Source organism: Macrobrachium rosenbergii, chromosome 55, assembly GCF_040412425.1.
Source record: "Macrobrachium rosenbergii isolate ZJJX-2024 chromosome 55, ASM4041242v1, whole genome shotgun sequence".
Taxonomy (NCBI): Eukaryota; Metazoa; Arthropoda; class Malacostraca; order Decapoda; family Palaemonidae; genus Macrobrachium; species Macrobrachium rosenbergii.
In genome coordinates, this window is record NC_089795.1 from 13139715 (window position 1) to 13159440 (window position 19726).

Genomic DNA, 19726 nt, shown 5'->3' on the forward strand with positions numbered 1-19726 from the left:
AAGATTTCCTCCAGAATCTCCGAATGTGGCCTTCGTTAAATGAATGACTATGCTCTAGTTTCAGGAAGTGACATAGCCTTCGTGTTCGCGCCAAAATCCTCACTGAAAACTCCTTGAAGACTCATTCTTTAAAAGTATAACAGAAGTCATTTTTCAATTTCAATGGTAACTTCTACCATTGATATAGATGGTAGCCTTTCATTATTGGCACTCTGTTGTAGTATTCCATGTGTCATTTTTCAGTTTCAAGGTTCCTGTAGGTTTGTAGGTAATGTAGGTGTCATTTTGAAATTGCAAGGTTCATATCTAAAAATGAAAAAAAAACACCAACTTTGAGGCCCCATAGCTGAGAGGGGAACCCTGCCACGGACATGAGGCTCCAAATGCAGCACCTTTATTTTGGTCCGTTCTATTAAAAAATTCAAACCGCACATCAATACGTCGAGGCCTTCTTGAGTTATGGATGCCTGAATTTTTATTGTAAAAATTAAAAAGCCAACTTTGAGGCCCCGTAGCTAAGAGGGGAACCCTGCCACGGACATGAGGCTCCAAATGCACCCCACTATTTTGGTCCATTCTATTAAAAAATTCAAACCGCACATCAATACGTCGACGCCTTCTTGAGTTATGGATGCCTGAATTTTTATTGTAAAAATTAAAAAGGCAGCTTTGAGGCCCCGTAGCTAGGATGGGAACCCTTCAGACATGAGGCTCCAAATGCGCCCTCACTATTTTGGTCCGTTCTATTAAAAAACTCAAACCGCACATCAATACTTCGCCGCCTTCTTTAGTTATGGAAGTCTTAATTTCTATCATAAAAATTAAAAAGGCGACTTTGAGGCCCCGTAGCTCAGAGGGGAACACTGCCATGGTCATGAGGCTCCAAATGCACACCCTGTATTTTGGTCCATATTATTGGAAAAAGCAAACGTAAGGTAAATAAGTTGAGTTATTTTCGAATTATGGACGTCTGAATTTCCATTCATCCATTGATGGAAAATGGAAATGTTGGCCAAAAAAAAATGTTGCCTTCCCAAAATTAATAAAATTGTACTAAGAAGAGTTAGTTAGGTCGAAAATTTTCAAAGGTTAATTTTTGGGCGGCTGGCCTTTTTTTTTTTTTTTTTTTTTTTTTTTCCTCCCTAGTTTTAGAATATGCATCTTCACCGCGCAAGGGACCTGGCTAAATTGGACCCCTGGGCCCACAAAACAAACCCAAAAAAGGACCCCTTACCAAAGATTTCCTCCGGAATCTCCGGAGATGGCCATCATTACATGAATGACTATGCTATAGTTTCAGAAAATGACACAGCCTTCATGTTGGCGCCAAAATTCTCACTGAAGACTCCTTGAAGACTCTTTCTTCAATGTCACAGCCTTCGTGTTGGCTCCAAAATCCTCACTGAAGACTCCTTGAAGATTCTTTCTTCAACACTATAACAGGTGTCATTTTTCAATTTCAAGGGTAATTTCTACCATTGATATAGCTGATAGCCTTTCATCATTGGCACTCTGTTGTAGAATGCCATGTGTCATTTTCAGTTTCAAGGTTCCTGTAGCCTTGTAGGTAATGCAGGTGTCATTTTGAAATTGCAAGGTTCATTTCTAAAAATAAAAAAAAAAACACCAACTTTGAGGCCCCATAGCTGAGAGGGGAACCCTGCCACGGACATGAGGCTCCAAATGCAGCACCTTTATTTTGGTCTGTTCTATTAAGAAATTCAAACCGAATATCAATACGTCGCTGCTTTCTTGAGTTATGGAAGCCTGAATTTTTATTGTAAAAATTAAAAAGGTGACTTTGTGGCCCTGTAGCTAAGAGGGAAACCCTGCCACCGACACGATGCTCCAAATGCACCCCCACTATTTTGGTCCGTTCTATTCCAAACCGCACATCGATACGTCGACGCCTTCTTGAGTTAGGGATGCCTAAATTTTTATTGTAAAAATTAAAAAGGCAACTTTGAAACCCCGTAGCTAAGATGGGAACCCTGCCACAGACATGAGGCTCCAAATGCATCCCCAGTGTTTTGGTCCGTTCTATTAAAAAATTCAAACCGCACATCAATACGTCGCCGCCTTCTTGAGTTATGGAAGCCTGAATTTCTATATTAAAAATTAAAATGGCGACTTTGAGGCCCCGTAGCTCAGAGGGGAACCCTGCCACGGTCATGAGGCTCAAGTGCACCCCTGTATTTTGGTCCATATTATTGAAAAAAAAAACGTAAGGTAAATAAGTTGAGTTATTTCGAATTATGGACGTCTGAATTTCCATTCATCGATTGGTGGAAAATGGAAATCTTGGCCAAAAAAAATTTTACATCCCCAAAATTAATAGAATTTTACCAAGAAGAGTTAGTTAGGTGGAAAATTTTGAAAAGTTTTATTTTTGGGCGACTGGCCTTTTTTTTTTTTTTTACACCCTAGTTTTAGAATATGCCACCTTCACCACGCAAGGGTCCTGGCTAAATTGGACCCCTGGGCCCCGCAAAACAAACCCAAAAAAGGACCCCTAACCAAAGATTTCCTCCAGAATCTCCGGAGGTGGCCATCATTACATGAATGACTATGCTTTAGTTTCAGAAAATGACACTGCCTTCGTGTTGGCGCCAAAATCCTCACTGAAGAATCCTTGAACACTCTTTCTTCAACAGTATAATAGGTGTCATTTTTCAATTTCAAGGGTAATTTCAACCACTGATATAGTTGGTAGCCTTTCATTATTGGCACTCTGTTGTAGTATTCCATGTGTCATTTTTCAGTTTCAAGGTTCCTGTAGGCTTGTAGGTAATGCAGGTGTCATTTTGAAATTGCAAGGTTCATATCTAAAAAAAAAAAAAAACACCAACTTTGAGGCCCCATAGCTGAGAGGGGAACCCTGCCACGGGCATGAGGCTCCAAATACAGCACCTTTATTTTAGTCCTTTCTATTAAAAAATTCCAACCGCACATCAATACGTCGAGGGATTCTTGAGTTATGGATGGCTGAATTTTTATTGTAAAAATTAAAAAACCAACTTTGAGGGCCCGTAGCCAAGAGGGTAACTCTGCCACGGACATGAGGCTCCAAATGCACCCCCAGTATTTTGGTCCGTTCTGTTAAAAAATTCAAACCGCACATCAATAAGTCGCCGCCTTCTTGAGTTCTGGAAAACTAAATTTCTATTATAAAAATGAAAAAGGTGACTTTCAGTTCCCGTACCTAAGAGGGGAACCCTGCTACGGACATGAGGCTCCTAATGCACCCTCACTATTTTGGTCCGTTCTATTAAAAAATTCCAACCGCACATCGATACGTCGACGCCTTCTTGAGTTATGGAAGCCTGAATTTTTATTGTATAAATTAAAAAGGAAACTTTGAGGCCCCGTAGCTAAGACGGGAACTCTGCCACGGACATGAGGCTCCAAATGCACCCCCCGTATTTTGGTCCGTTCTATTAAAAATTCAAACCGCACATCAATACATCGCCGCCTTCTTGAGTTATGGAAGCATGAATTTCTATTATAAAAATTAAAAAGGCGACTTTGAGGCCCCTTAGCCCAGAGGGGAACCCTGCCACGGTCATGAGGCTCAAGTGCACCCCCTGTATTTAGGTCCATATTATTGGAAAAAGCAAACGTAAGGTAAATAAGTTGAGTTATTTTCGAATTATGGAAGTCGATTGGTGGAAAATGGAAATATTGGCCAAAAAAATTTTGCATCCCCAAAATTAATAGAATTGTACTAAAAAGAGTTAGTAGTAGTGTAAAAATGACCATGCGCATCGATCATCGACGCGTATTTTCCATCGACCCCCGGGGGGTCGGGGCGGGAGAGGGGGAGTGTGGTTGGTTGTCGATGGAAATACCATCGACAAGCCGATGGAAAGAACATCGACTTGGCGATGTTTTTACCATCGACTTGTAGAAGTGATTGGAATAAAACTCGTGAAATTTTTTTTATTATTTGCATAAAGGAAAGGGTGGAAGGAGGGGGAAGGGGGAAGGGGAAGGGGATGGAATAGGGTGAAGGGGGAAGGGGATGGAATAGGGTGAAGGGGAAGGGGATGGAAAAAGGGGGAGAGGGGGTGATGGAAAGGGGAAGGGTGAAGGGGGAAGGTGTGTGTGAGAAGGGTGGAATGTTCGAAACGTGTGTGTGTGTGAAGGAAGGGTGGAATATGAGAAGGTGCGGAACGCGTGTGAGGGAAGGGGTGGGTTGGGGGGTGGAGGGGGGTGTGGGGTGTGGTACGTAGCGACGACGAGGGTAGACATCTTACCCGGTCGACGTCCGGCGCTCAACTGGGCGCTCAGCTGGGTCGCTTGCGGCTTTCGCGCCTTCCGATTGGTCGGTGGGCGTGGCCAACCGTCTTTCCCGCGCGGTGATTGGTCGAGAGGGTGCCAGAGGTTTTTGGCACGCGTCCCGGGCCTATGACGTCACGGCGTGTGCCATTTATTTTTGAGCTCGGTGGGTGGTAACTAAGCCTATGCGCCCTGGGGGATGATGTTCTCTCTCTCCCGTCTGTTGATCAAAGGGTTTTTAATTTTTTTTTTACCTCTTTATTCTTTTTACCGTTACATGCTTGCGAACGCGTATGAACGTGTTTATTGATTGATCTAACTTTTTTTTTCTCTCTCTCTCTTTATCAATATATTCTCCGCGCGAAGTAGGTGGATTTTGGGCTTTGTCAGTAGGAGAAAAAAGATTGCGAAAATAGTCTATACTCATCTTCGCAACCCCTTGCTCCTAATGTTTAACCCTGGACTCGAAAACTCACCTTTTTCTTTTCTTTTCTTTTACCAAACTTTCCCGGAGATAGCGAGTTCCACAAAACGAGATAAGAAAGTGTGATAAACATTTCATTTTAAGCTTACCGCGTTATTCTTATCCCATTTTGGGGTAACCCCATTTTATTTATTTATTTTCACACCTTACAAATATACTATGTCTACGCTGGGATCTCGACCGCACTCGCACTGGCAGTGGCAGTAACTCTTACAGCCACTGTCATGTTGCAAGTAGGGTTTACAATGATCGTGAAAGTTCATCTTCCAGCTCGTCACGTTGAAGGGGTCCGTGTGAGGGGGAATATCATCTTCGTCGAAGGGTTGAGCGCATTCGTCCCAGTATCCACCTTCAGAGTGGAAGCGATGTGGAAGCCGCCAATTCTCGTCTTGATTTAATATAGCGGAGGCTAACCTGAATAATTTCAGGCCGAGTCCGCTTGCGCTTTCATCACCTCCATTTTCGAGGGAGTGTACGTATCTGTGATGTTCCCTAGCGAAGAACTCCTTCAGATAGTTGACGCCGGTAGCTACCTTCTTCCCTACCTCCCTCGCACCGTCGGCGGCGTCAGTATCATCTTCGTCATCTTCATCTGAAAGAGAGAGAATATGTAAGGAAAAAAATTTTTTTAGCCAGGACGCGAATGCGAGCGCTTGAATTTTATTTCGATTATTTTTTTTTCTCTACTCACCATAACTGAGAATTCGGGGAATAAACGACTGACTGTCCCTAATACTCTTCCTCTTCAGACTGTGTTTCACAGACGCCAACAAATAGTCGCTTCCCCTCTTCCTTTTCCTCAACGGGGTTACTCTCTTCCCCTCCGGAGGGGGAATCTCTTTCTCAGCTCGCGACGGCGACGACGACGACGAAGAGGCGACGACGACGGTGGGTGTGGAGGCCGCCAATTCTTCCCCCGTCAGGTTGATCACTTCGATGGTGCTCATGGCTGTCGTGTGAGACGATGCGGAGACGATGAAGACCTATGAGAGACTGCCGGCGATACTTTTTTTCCAGCGAGGGGGTCAAGCTCTTGTTACGGCACTCACGTAGGCCTCTAACCCCCCCCCTCAGAGATTTCTGGATTTAAAAAGTAGACCCCTCCCAGCTAACGCACTGTTTAAAAGTGACAACGCTTTGTTCCTTATGCTTCCAATGGCTACAAGGCCTAAAATTTAACCTATTCCTATAAAACCAGTAAACTTTCCTGTCGTTATGTTCGCAATCTTCACCTTTGTTAAAAAACCTATTTAACGCGCGAATGGTTTCATTCACCCCGTACCAAGACAAAAGATAGATAAATTGACAGCAGTATAAACCACAAAACAGCGAACGCGGTCCCTGCAAAACCCTGTTAAAACCATACGTCTCAAAATCCTTATACCTACTTAAAACATATGTAAAATCCTTAGTGTAAAATTCTGGTACATACCATTCCATAACTATCGTAAAAGTAAAAATACTTAGCAGCGGGCGACTGTGACACAACGAAGACTACCCAATGTCCTAACCTTCTATCATCAGCCCTTAAAATATTAGCTATAAAAGCTATGGGTCTTTCCCTAACATTCGGTATTTCGTAATGTTTAACCTCGTCGGAGGTCTTGACCCCATCAAAATAAATTCTCGATCCTAACTTACCTCTAAGAACTAACTTACATCTTCCGCATTCATGCTCTAACTTCACTGGTAACTTGCCTATCTCTATCGACGCTCAAAACACCAGTAGGCCTAGTGTTTCCAAATAGGAGAATTATTTTATTACTCGGACTCCGCTCTCCGAAAGTAAGCGTTATTCTGAGGTTACCCGACTTTTCTATGGGTAAAACGTTCTCTAAATTTTCCTGTTCGAGATCTATAACCAGGAAAAATTTCGAGTTGCTATACGCTTTTTCACTCAAGAGGGTGTCCCTAAATAAACCGATACTCGTTAAGGTGTCGTAATATATAGGCGAGACATTGAGGGTGTGATCACCTCTTAACGATTTAATGGGGACGGAAATCACGAACAGTTGAAGACCGTAGAGTTTATTACTGTTAAAGGCTAACCCATTTCTATCATAATTTCCTGTATAATTATCCAAATCCTGTATGGTTAAATAAATTTTATTTGGTATAATTTGACCCCACGGCATATCTAACGTTACCGTTGCTTGATTAGCTACCATAGTATAAGTTCTGACCAAAGTCCTATTAAAGGTATAATTCAACATTTTCCTGGGAACGGATAAGGTCCCGTTTAAAGAAGCGAGTGCGTTCGCGTGGGGAATAACTCGATCGAGTTTCAACTTAGCCTCCATAATGTGTAAAACGAAACCCACATCGTAATTCTCCGAACCGAGGAGCCAAGCGTTATTAGCCAGCTCGAGCCTTATTCTCAAATTCACTCCATCCAATAAAAATTGGTCCAAGGTGGACACATCCAAACTTAAAGGGAATATGGCGTAGATTCCATTAGTCTTTAACGCTTTTAATTTATTCGCCCACCTATTATTATTCTGGGAAGGGAAATTAGTAGTGGTAAATTCCGCAACTTCATCTTCGTACCACCTGTTGATGTGACCCGCGGCACCGATCGTATCCATGTTATATTTTTGGAAACAAGTTATTAATTTTAAATAAGAGGAGTATGCGTGAAATCCGTTAGATTCCACAATGTTATCATTCAGGTAGACGTACACCGACCTGAAAATGGAATTAACGGGTGCGTCCACTAAAGCAACATTGTCATCATCACCTAAATCGGTTCCGTCTTTCTTCCGTATCTTAAGTTGTAATTCTAACACTAGGGTTGAGAGGTCGAGGAAACGCCCGACCGTGCCAGGCACCCTGAACTCCAAATTTCTACCCTCTATCCCTCCGGTAGGCGACATATTAATTGGTAAAATATCCATCCTTTCCCTTCCCGCAATAGCAGCTGCCACCATCCTGGGAAATTGATCGCTCACAGCCGCCACATAGCGATCCACGGGCACATTGTGCCCTGAGGAAGCTGTATCGGGCCCCAGAACGGTACTCATGATCTCGCAAAGTCTGAATGATGAATGAATTACATCTCATCGAATACGTCTTTATATCTTCTCTGCATCCTTCTTTTTCTCTCTACCTTCTTTTTCTTGCCTATACGTTTAACCTCTCTCCGTCTTCCTCCACTTACTATCTTTTTCCCAACCTGTTTCAAAGATTCTATTCCTCTCGCTTTTAAGGTTTCTCTAAGTTTTTGTCTTTGGCTCAAGTCTTGAATGACGTTTTTAGCGAAATTTAAACCCTCGGGCGCTACCGTCCTTAATAAAAAAGGCGCAGCCGTTCTGACTAGATTACCTAGAAATTGGAACAAACTCCCGCCCCTATTCGTTTTAGGTATGAAAACGCGAATGTCGGCGAGCGCTCCCCCCTTTTGGCAATTTCTTTATAAATTCTTCTTCTTTAAATAAAATATCAAACTCTCTCACGGAGAGGGGTTCGAACGCCACCCGCATGATTGAAAGGTTAAATATCTAATAACATTTTTTTATGGCGCAGCTCGCATATATACACGCGAGTGATATTCAGGACAACTTTCTTCTCACGTTCAGTGTGCAAGCGACCACTCCTCCGTAACCAAACTCGATGGGGTACCCTTGATGATTCGTCAATTTAATTGAAATGGAAGAAAGGGTATTCACCGATAAAGGCTTATATATGGTATTATGAAATTCCCTATTTCCATCGTCCCCCACGGAAAATGCATCTAAAATGTTAACTGACTGTTCACCGTAAGGAGAGGGTGTAACTATATCTGTATAAACATCAATGAATTGAATGCCGCCTTTTAACTTGGGAGGGAAACGCTCCATCACATCTTCAAGCTTATCTTGATCTCCCGTGAAGGAGTATACTAAATACCTTTTGTAGGGGATGAAACCTAAGAGTTCGGCTAAGCGAGGTCCAAACCTAACAATAAAAAGCGTCGCCGACTCCCGTATACCTTTTCAGTATGTACCTCTTCAATTTCTGGTCATAATCTAACAAATTTTTCTTTTTGAAGTTAGTGTAAGTTTCGACGTGAGCTCTAAAATCTCCGTTGATAGTGGATTGTACTAAGTGTGTCTCGTTATTGAAAATGCTATATGATGGTATCATCTTGAATATTCCTCGCGTTTCACCCTAGACAGTCACTTTCTCGAATGTAATAGAGTAATCTTCATCTCTAAAATTCAAAATTTTAACATCCTTGGGTAAATGAATATTAACTAAAGCTACCTCGTACCCCTGATTGGAGTCCAATATGATGGGGGATTGCAAAACGTTGGTAAAAGCGCTTCCCTCATTTTCAGGAAAGTAATCGAGCGAACTATTGCTAGCCAAATGAATGGTGATGCTATCTCCTTCCATGGTTATTACCGAACCTTAACTAAATGTTTCCCCCTGACGCATCATCTATTAATAGGCGGTCCAAGCGATATTTCCTCCCCCTACCACTTCGTCATAGAGCGCGTTCCTTAATTTTTTGTTTTTGACTGCCTCCGCCGGCAGGTCAACCGCGTTAGTCAGTATGCGATAATAAGGCGCTTTTTCTTTTATTCTGGTGACGTTGGCGCTCGTTAGGTCGTGTAAAACATCGACTACGTTAAATCCCACGAGCGGAGATAAAAGTTCTCCATTTCTGTCCCACTGCACGTTGTTACCCGCCTTTTCGAAAAAATCTATTATGAGTTTCATATTTTCTCTCCCCGGTGTTCACGAAGTTTTAGCGTATATAGCCTATAGCGGGTAGGAGGGAGGGTTTAGGAAGAGAGCTATCACATGGTGGATAAAGGGTCGAGCGTAAGGTTATTTTGCCTCGACGTGGGGGAGGAGGCGGTCTCAACCGCAGCCGCCGCCGCCGCCCTCTGACACCTGTTCCTTTCCCTCTGTGGTCGAGGGAAACAACTCCGGGGGGGTGAGGAGGAGGGGTTCGGAGGGAAGTGGGTGGGTGAAGGTGGTTTTAACCGCCTTCCCTTTCTTATCCTAGTACCCTCCGCCCTTCCTCCGAGGCTACTGTGCGAAGTGGGTCCTCCATCTTCGGGGGGTGGGGAGAGGGAGGAGGAGGAGGAGGGATTCGGAGGCAGTAACCTCTGTTCTACCATTCTCTTGGGTACTAAATAAAACATTTTCATCTCGAAGCTAGAAGGGAAGAAATGATAGACACAGCAGCTGGTAAAAGGACTGAGAGTAAAGTAACCCCGCGCCTTTATGACTCTTTAAGATCTGTATCTTCCTTTTGTACGGAGTTTTCTTTAAAGCCAACTGCCTCGTATCTTTTTTGAATTTAGCGAAACGTTGAATAATATATTTAGCTACTGGTAAACGTTTCTTTAAGAAGTTAGCAAATATTTCAGAAATAGAATCTACGTGATTTTTCGAGATTTGAGAAAGGATTTTCTTCTTTTTATTAAGCGGAAGACTGTTCAAAAATATGATAAATTCTTAATTGCGTAAAACTAATGGTATCTGCACCATGTTCACAGTCGGAGAGAACTCAGATCTCTTTCATTGATCCAACTGTCGAAGGAATCGGGGTACCCTACCCAATGAACGTAATAACGAAGACCCCTCTTTTTAAGTATCCTAATGGGAAAGTCGCCCCCTTCTTCTCCCGGCACTGCGCTACTCACCAATTCGGGTTCGTAGAATATTCCTTGAATTTTTTCTCCGTTTAAGTCTCTTAGATAATAAACAGTGGGATAAGAACTTTTATCAACCTCATCGATAATGAATACCTCTTCTGTGTTTTGTACAGCGTACCCTCTTCGAAAAGCTCTCCGCCTATCTCGGTCTGCTAGTCTAACGCCGTCCCCCGCAGCTAGATTGTTACTGTCATATTTCCGTTTCGTCCCCTTTCTTTTATACATTCGAAAGAATTGCTTAGAGATGGCGTCTTGAGATTTTAACTCGTGAACGCGTTTCGGCGTCGAGCCTAATGAGGAAAGGGGACGAAACGGAAATATGACAGTAACAATCTAGCTGCGGGGGACGGCGTTAGGCTAGCGGACCGAGATAGGCGGAGAGCTTTTCGAAGAGGGTACGCTGTACAAAACTCGTACCAGTCTCGGCAATATCTCCACGTATCTGTTGACGTTACTGGCTGTTAGGTATTTGTAAATTTTTCTCTTCATAGTTTGCATCACCCTTTCGGCGATGGAAGCCTCGGTTTCATAAGAAGAAACGCTATACATTTTAATACGGTTGTGGCGACAATACTCTAACATCTTTTTATTATAAAATTCCCCTCCCCTGTGTACAAAAAGTCTGCTGACACCCTTAAATTCATCAGATTCTATAACCTTCTTTACGACGGGTAACAAAGTCTCAGCGTTTTTCTTTTTTAAAGGAACTGCTTTAACGTACCTAGAGAAAACGTCAATAAACACAGCAATGTATTTATATCCATCATTGTATCTAGCTAGATTCCCCATACCCGTTAAATCGCAGGAAATAATGACCTTTGGTTTGGGAGCGATAATTTTTCTTCTAGCAAACTTTTTATGAGTTATCCTGTGCAAAGTATGCGAAATCTGCCTACTCAAAAAGTCTTTCACATGGCGAAGCGTAATCGTGGGGTCCACCTTCTCGGCTTCTTTAAAAAGTCTCCGCACCCCGGCGAGACCCGAGGGTCGCCCTACACTGTAATAAAGTTTTTTTAGAGTTTCATTTTTTCCTCGTCCTTCCATTGTAAAACTAGTTCGTAGGGCCCTTCATCGACTATGTTGATGCGAAATTGGTGCGAGACTGACGTTTTCGAACTCAAATCTACCAATAAGTAACCGAAACTTCTTTGCTTTAACGTCGCTTTATATATTTCTAGAAACTCTTTGCTCTTCTCATTCCCATAAATTTGGCGCCCCAAACATTCTATCTGATTCGCGTCTCTCTGTCTGAGCAACAGATAATGAGTAGCATTCAGGCTTATATTTCTAGCGTATTTTCCGCTGAAAAACAAATTCTGAGTAATGAGTATAATAGAAAGATTAGAATGTCGCCCTTTCGTAAAAGCGTCTACGACGAGTTTACTCTGTACGGCTTCTATAAATACATCATCCAGGATAAAAAGGGTTTGTTTCCCTTCTTCTTCCTCTATCTCCGAAAAAGGATCCACAATATCTGGATATACGCTGAGTTTATAAGATATCTCAATTTCGTTTTGAAGAGGATGTTTCAAAGCCCCGCTAATGATAACCTTAGTAAATCTGTCAGCGTATTTTTTGACTAGTCTCGTGACTAATAGCGTTTTACCACTTCCACTATAACCGGCCACGATGATTCTCGCTGGGGAGGCGAACAAATCCAAACGGTCTTCCGTCACCACGTCCATGTCGAAGCTCGTTGATGATGATGTTTTTTGGTCGTTTGCTGCTTTTTACCAAACTGACGTCAAGTGAGTAACCGGAAGCGCGTCAATATTAAGCGCAGGCCGGACTTCTCACAAGATATCTTTTTTGGTTTTTTCATTTTTTTCTATTTTCTCCATTTTTTTGACAGTTTTCTTAAAATCTAAACATACAAATCCAAAAAATGCATCATCATCTAAGCATATAAATCCAAGATTGCATCATCATCACTTAAACGTACAAATCCAAGAATGCATCATCTAAAAGTACAAATCCAAGAATGGATCATCATCTAAAAATACAAATCCAAGAATGCATCATCATTTAAAAGTACAAATCCAAGAATGCATCATCATCATCTAAACATACAAATCCAAGAGTGCATCATCATCATCATCTAAACATATAAATCCAAAAGGTACATTATATAAACTCTACTACAGGAAAAAAATGTGCCGCCCTCGCCGCTGGTCTCATCCCTCCTCCCACCCCTCTCGACAGCTGTTGCGGTGATGAAAACACCCTTCATACCACTTTTCTTTTTGAGTGCTTCGCCGAAAACGTATATTTCCGCGTAATAAGGGCGGTAAGGAACCTCGGGAAAAACTACAGTGTTGATGTAGTCGAGTTTTTCGTCCTTCAACAACAATTCGGCTAGGGTAGTTAAACAACTCTTGAAGTTGCGGAGGCGATGATTAAATTCGTCTTCGTACCTTGACACGCGAACGTAATCTTCGTCCACGTGTTTGGAGTTTAAGTAGTATTCTGATCTCGTGCTCCCCATGAGGTAGTGGGCGTATAAAAAAGCGAACGTGGGTGATCCTTCTTTCTTGGGTGGTGGCCTGGCGATATCGACAAGTCCTGTTTGAGCTCTGGTTTCTGGGGTGGCCAAATTAGCGTGCACGTCATGAGGCTTCCGGTCAGCGTATGGGTTGGCGTAGGCGTACATCTTTGTAGATTACCAGAGCCTAGTGCATGGTAAAGGTCGGCAGGCTACGCAGTTTGCGACGTAACAAATAAGAGTGTCTGTCTGCATATTTTTCGAGGTTTAAATTTGGTACGTCGACGACGAAGGGGGCCGATACCTCCTTTTTCAAGTTTCTTTTCTTCTTCTTCGGTTTCTCCTCTTCGAGTAAAGGTGATGATAACTTGTGTGGAGGGGGAGGTTTTCATCGGCGCTCGCGAAAGTTGGGGGTTGGTTCTCCATGTCTTCACCCTTCGCCGTGTTGACGATTACTGAAGGGGTGAGATGCCCAAGTCGTCGTCGTCGTCGTCGTCGTCCTCCTCCTCCTCCTCCTCCTCCCCCTCCTCCTCGTCACCTTCGCTCGGTTTCCGGTTAGGGAATAAATCGGAGACTTTACTCTCTCTAAGACTCCAAAACGCTGTAGTAGTAGTAGTAGTAGTAGCAGTAGTAGTAGTAGTAGTAGTAGTAGTAGTAGTAGTAGTAGTATCCTTCTTCCTCTTCTTCTGCTCTAATATTTCGAGAAGTTCTAGCTTCCGCTTTTCCATTTTGAACACTGCCTCTCGAATTGCGTATAGTTCCGCTCGCCTTTTTGCTGCCTCAAGCTTATTTTTCTTTATCATCTGCTTCTTTTCATATTCTTCCATCGCTGAGGTGTAAAGTTCATCATCGTTGACTTCGTCGTCTAATTCGTGACGTTTTTGACATTGCTGCTGCTGCTGCTGCTCCTCCTCTTCCTCCGAAGATAAATGCAGGTTGAAGTCTTCATCATCGCTGGGGTGTTGCTGCTGCTTCTGCTGCTGCTGCTGCTCCTCCTCCTCGTCCCCCCCCCTCCTCCGAAGATAAACGAAGGTTGAAGTCTTCATCATCATCAGCGCTGGGGCGCTGCTGTTGCTGTTCCTCCTTCTCCTCTTCTTCATCTTCTTCTTCTTATTCTTCTCCTTCTTCTCCTTCCTTCTCCGAAGGTATGTGTATATACAGACAGTCCTCATCTTCGGAGGCGGGTTGCTGTTGCGTCGTCCCCTCATCCTCCTCGCCCCCGACATCGCTCTCCCCTTCCCCCTCCCCCTCTTCCCTTCGCGTGGGTATGGCTGGGTGGCCGTAAGCTAGCGACTCTTCTGGGTTTAAATGGTATCTTTTATCATCTAGCGCGCTAAAGACTTTTTTTCTTTGCGCAGTTGTGACCACATTTCCTTTGACATTTCTTATGTTCCGCACTGGGACGACGAGTTGATTTCCTGCGTAGAGGGCTGTTTCGTCATCGGCGTGCGTTAAGATGTCTCAGTGACACTTTTGCACTCCTTTGCTTCTGCGTATCATACTCTCTTGGTTAATCAAAACCGAATAAGCTTTCGGTTTAAGAGCTATGATCTCTTCTATAATCATTTCACCCACTTCGGATTTCAAGAGGCCGAGTTGGCCTTTATTTTGAGTACTGTAACAGGGATGTTCTGAGTCAAAGTTACTGAAGTCCAGGTAATCCTTAAAAGGATACCTTTGGTATTCATTAAGCAAATTATCTACACTCAAAGAAAAAATAAAACAGTCCGTGTCACAGTATATCAGACGCTCACGATCACCGTAACTGGGTTTAATGACTTTGTACCAGTAGTGGTACATTTGTAGTTTGGCTATTTCTAGAATTTGGAATCCGACAAAGTTGGGCATGTTCACGTCTATTTCACTTTTCTCACTCACGCAAAGTACGCGGTTTGGGTTTAGAACTATAAAGTCCTTAAATCTTGGGTTTCTTATTTCTTTCAGAAACCGGGATTCGTTATTCACAACGCTGTTTTTCGTAGCGTACTTGGTGGGATTCATTAAGCAGCGTCCGAACACGGAATTTGAAATCAGCTTAAAAGCCGATTGTTCATCACGGCATTTTGATTTTCTTCGGGCTTCTATGTTGCCGTCTATGAATCCTTTCATAAAGTTTGGTTGCTTGAAGGAGTACACCTTGTGAACCTTCTCAATTTCCAACCCCAGTTCCATGTAGAACCGCAAAAGGGGTAGAGCTATCATATAGTTTTTTTTGGGTCCGTGGTCTCCAATAAGTTTTCGCGTGCGGTGTCCCATTTTTCCGCCTTCTTCTTCTAACACATGTCGGCAATATGGGGAAATTTCTTCCTCTTTTATGTTTCTCTTATGTAGGCAGAGGGGTAGCTCATCGGTATTTACAGCTGCTTCGGCCGAAAGTGGTTTGGTGTCAATGACCAGCCAGTATCCCACTTCGTCATCATCACTCGAAGGAAAGTTACTCTTCATAAATGAGGATTTTTCTTCTTCACTTAGTTGGCGTATATCTCCCGTTGGAAGCTTCCCCGTCATGGAAAAAGGGTACAAGCTGTTAAAGTCTTGATATAAAATGTAGGAAGCCTCTTCCTCTCCCTCTCTCAGGTTACCTATGTCTTCATTACGAGCCACGGAATGTTGTCTCACGACGGTGGTAAAACCCCCGCGTACATTTTCCTGTATTTGTAGGTACGTGCTAATGTCGTACGGATAATCCAGAACTACGCCCGTCTTTTTTAGCATGGCATCGTAGGCGTAGTCTGGGAGAGTTGTATACTGGGCGCAATCCAGTCCGTACTGTCGCAACAAGATTTGGCGCCAGTTGAGAAACACGTCGGCTAGTAAACCAACGTCAATTTTTAGGTAAACTTCCATGTAGTCTCTGAGGGTTTGGCATTCGCCTAATTGCCACATTTCCCGGCTGCGTTGGTATTCCTCCTCGCTGATACCCTCCCCCTTCAGGCTAGAGTAAAAGGCTTCGTGTGGGGGCAGCTGATTATCTAGTAACTTGTTCTCATCGTCGACGTACTCGTACGGAAACGAGCGTTTTCCCGTAATGATCTTCAGCCTAGCCTCCAGGGGTAAATGTTGCAGCAGGTAGTGGGTGTAGGTCAGTTCTCTTCCGCTGGCTATGTGTTCCCGGGAGACACTGTCTAAACTGCCTGAAAGGAATTGAAGCAAGTCCAGGAAGAGCAACTGGTTTATTTTTACTGATAAGAATTTAAGACCACTTTTTGGTTGCACTTGAATGTTGTAGTTCCCCTCGAGCTCTTTCAGTATCAGCCCCATGTCGTAGCTCATATTATGAGCGTAGACCCGCAAAGTGTTATAGCGGTCACAGCATAGTTGATTACACCGCTGGCAGTAAGTGCCGAGGAAATTATCTTCCTCCTTCATGTGGTCGTGGTGCCTGTGTTTATCATTTCCCTTTACAAATTTTTTATTACATAAGTCGCACTTGGTGGAGCGCATAAAACGCTCTTCATCTTGGGGGGAGATGTTAATAGGGTAATGGCACCGTTCTCGAGCGAGGGTTGACCAGTCCTCGCTTAAAGCGTTCACTAGTTCTGTGGCTGAACGTCGGCTCGTTGATGTTTTAGTCTTCATCACTTCACCACTCCTATCTATAATCAAGTAGGAGTAGCTCACCATCTTGTGGTGACTCACTACGCCATGCTCCTCACCTGTAGGTATGACGAGAGCCTCCGTGTCTAGATAACAGGTAAATGGTAGTGGGTGAGTTTTGTGGTAATTCTGGAAAGAGAGTTTCTCACCTGAGGGTTTCGTAACTAATTTCGACGTAACTGCGCATTGGCTATGGTGGCGTTCGATGTCTTCACTGGTTGTGAGCAGATACAGACAGGAGCGACAATAGCTGTTACCGTGTCGCCAGCTTCTGTCGTGGGTAAGATTCTTGACGTATAAGTCAAAATCTTTGATAAGTGCGCAATGCTCATTTTCTAAGAGCAGGAGGTGAACCATATCACCCTCGTTACCGCCTTTTCTAGCCAAAATTAAATTATGGTCTCCTTTTTTTCCCCTGACAATTTCATAAACGAATATTCGTAAATGATTTTTTTTTTCAATTTTTTTAAAATCTTCCCAGTGGAAGGTACCTGTTATATCCCACTTAAGGTGATCACTGATGGAGGATATTCCTTTTTTCACTTTTTCAGCGAGGTGAAACCATTCGGTGGTGGGGTGTTCTCTTTTGTAAGTGAAGGCACTTAGGCCGGTGAAAATGCAGTCATTGCGCTTTGAAAGCAGATTAAACACGAGCTTGCTCCCTCTCAGGTTGGGCGGATAGGGTACGGAGTTCCCTATCTTCTTCCCTCGGGCTCCGATGGTTAATACACTAATATCTATTGACAGGATCTTATTTAATAACCAACCAGACCCTTCCTGCTCGTTGCACACATTATCCGTCTGCTCATTGAGGCTTTGATGCCAATTCTCCACCGCGTCGGCGATCTGATCCTTTCCCACCGTTTCGTACTTCACGCGGATGTGAAACTCTTCTTCCTGTAGTGGGTTTTCTTTGTTTAGGCTTTTTCGGGTAATCTGAGTTCGCACTCGAAGGCCTAAACGCGCAGTGGAGAGGCCTTTATCCAGGTAAGCTTTTTTAATAGCCTGTTCTATAAAGCCTCTGTTTTCAGATATCACAAGATAAGGGTCACGCGTCGGGACTGAGAAACTGTAAATTTCTCCAAGTCCTGAGAAGATTGTTTTTTGTTCTAACAACTCCATTCTGGCTAGAGAGAGACTGGAGGTGAAAAACTCCTAGGGTACATATATACTAACTTTGGTGGGTAGGCCTATCCCCTCCACCTCCAAACTGATTCACTCGAGATAATGAGTGCCACAGTTTCCATCGCCTCACCTACATTGCATTTAGAGAGAAAAAATTAGATCAATCAATAAACACGTTCATACGCGTTCGCGAGCATGTAACGGTAAAAAGAATAAAGAGGTAAAAAAGAAAAAAAAACCCTTTGATCAACAGACGGGAGAGAGAGAACATCATCCCCCAGGGCGCATAGGCCTAGTTACCACCAATCGAGCTCAAAAATAAATGGCACACGCCTTGACGTCATAGGCCCAGGATGCTTGCCAAAAACCTCTGGCACCCTCTCGACCAATCACCGCGCGGGAAAGACGGTTGGCCACGCCCACTGACCAATCGGAAGGCGCAACAGCCGCAAGCGACCCAGCTGAGCGCCCAGTTGAGCGCCGGACGTCGACCGGGTAAGACGTCTACCCGCGTCGTCGCTACGTACCACACCCCCCCTCCAACCCCCCACCCCACCCCTTCCCACCCTTCCCTCACACGTGTTTCGCACCTTCTCATATTCCACCCTTCCCTCACACACACACGTTTCGCACATTCCACCCTTCTCACACACACCATCCCCCTTCACCCTTCCCCTTCACCCTTTCCATCACCCCCTCCCCCCCTTTTTCCATCCCCTTCCCCTATTCCATCCCCTTCCCCCTTCACCCTTCCCCTTCCCCCTTCCCCTTCCCCCTCCTTCCACCCTTTCCTTTATGCAAATAATAAAAAAAAAAATTTCACGAGTTTTATTCCAATCACTTCTACAAGTCGATGGTAAAAACATCGCCAAGTCAATGTTCTTTCCATCAGCCCAATCGATCGTCTTCCATCGACAACCAACCACCTCCTCTCCCGCCCCCGACCCCCGAGTCGATGGGAGAAAATACGCGTCGATGATCGATGCGCATGGTCATTTTACACTACTACTAACTCTTTTTAGTACAATTCTATTAATTTTGGGGATGCAAAATTTTTTTGGCCAATATTTCCATTTTCCACCAATCGACTTCCATAATTCGAAAATAACTCAACTTATTTACCTTACGTTTGCTTTTTCCAATAATATGGACCTAAATACAGGGGGTGCACTTGAGCCTCATGACCGTGGCAGGGTTCCCCTCTGGGCTAAGGGGCCTCAAAGTCGCCTTTTTAATTTTTATAATAGAAATTCATGCTTCCATAACTCAAGAAGGCGGCGATGTATTGATGTGCGGTTTGAATTTTTAATAGAACGGACCAAAATACGGGGGGTGCATTTGGAGCCTCATGTCCGTGGCAGAGTTCCCGTCTTAGCTACGGGGCCTCAAAGTTTCCTTTTTAATTTATACAATAAAAATTCAGGCTTCCATAACTCAAGAAGGCGTCGACGTATCGATGTGCGGTTGGAATTTTTTAATAGAACGGACCAAAATAGTGAGGGTGCATTAGGAGCCTCATGTCCGTAGCAGGGTTCCCCTCTTAGGTACGGGAACTGAAAGTCACCTTTTTCATTTTTATAATAGAAATTTAGTTTTCCAGAACTCAAGAAGGCGGCGACTTATTGATGTGCGGTTTGAATTTTTTAACAGAACGGACCAAAATAGTGGGGTGCATTTGGGCCTCATGTCCCGTGGCAGAAGAGTTACCCTCTTGGCTACGGGCCCTCAAAGTTGGTTTTAATTTTAATAAAGATTCAGCCATCCATAACTCAAGAATCCCTCGACGTATTGATGTGCGGTTGGAATTTTTTAATAGAAAGGACTAAAATAAAGGTGCTGTATTTGGAGCCTCATGCCCGTGGCAGGGTTCCCCTCTCAGCTATGGGGCCTCGAAGTTGGTGTTTTTTTTTTTTTTAGATATGAACCTTGCAATTTCAAAATGACACCTGCATTACCTACAAGCCTACAGGAACCTTGAAACTGAAAAATGACACATGGAATACTACAACAGAGTGCCAATAATGAAAGGCTACCAACTATATCAGTGGTTGAAATTACCCTTGAAATTGAAAAATGACACCTATTATACTGTTGAAGAAAGAGTGTTCAAGG

At 43.7% G+C, this 19726-nt stretch overlaps 2 protein-coding genes across 2 annotated transcripts; both read right to left on the minus strand.

Annotated features, from left to right (window-relative positions):
- Window positions 1–13344: 13344 nt before the first annotated feature.
- On the minus strand, window positions 13345–14118 carry LOC136835745 (uncharacterized protein DDB_G0286299-like). Its single transcript, XM_067099604.1, has one exon. The coding sequence runs from the start codon at window positions 14116–14118 to the stop codon at window positions 13345–13347; it is 774 nt and encodes a 257-aa protein (XP_066955705.1).
- Window positions 14119–14353: 235 nt separating this feature from the next.
- Window positions 14354–17611, minus strand: LOC136835746 (uncharacterized). The gene has a single exon (XM_067099605.1). The coding sequence runs from the start codon at window positions 17609–17611 to the stop codon at window positions 14354–14356; it is 3258 nt and encodes a 1085-aa protein (XP_066955706.1).
- Window positions 17612–19726: the final 2115 nt, after the last annotated feature.

Excerpts from the sequence above, each read along its gene's own strand:
- LOC136835745 (XM_067099604.1), bottom strand. The coding sequence starts at position 14,118 with ATGTCGGGGGCGAGGAGGATGAGGGGACGACGCAACAGCAACCCGCCT.
- LOC136835746 (XM_067099605.1), bottom strand. The coding sequence starts at position 17,611 with ATGGAGTTGTTAGAACAAAAAACAATCTTCTCAGGACTTGGAGAAATT.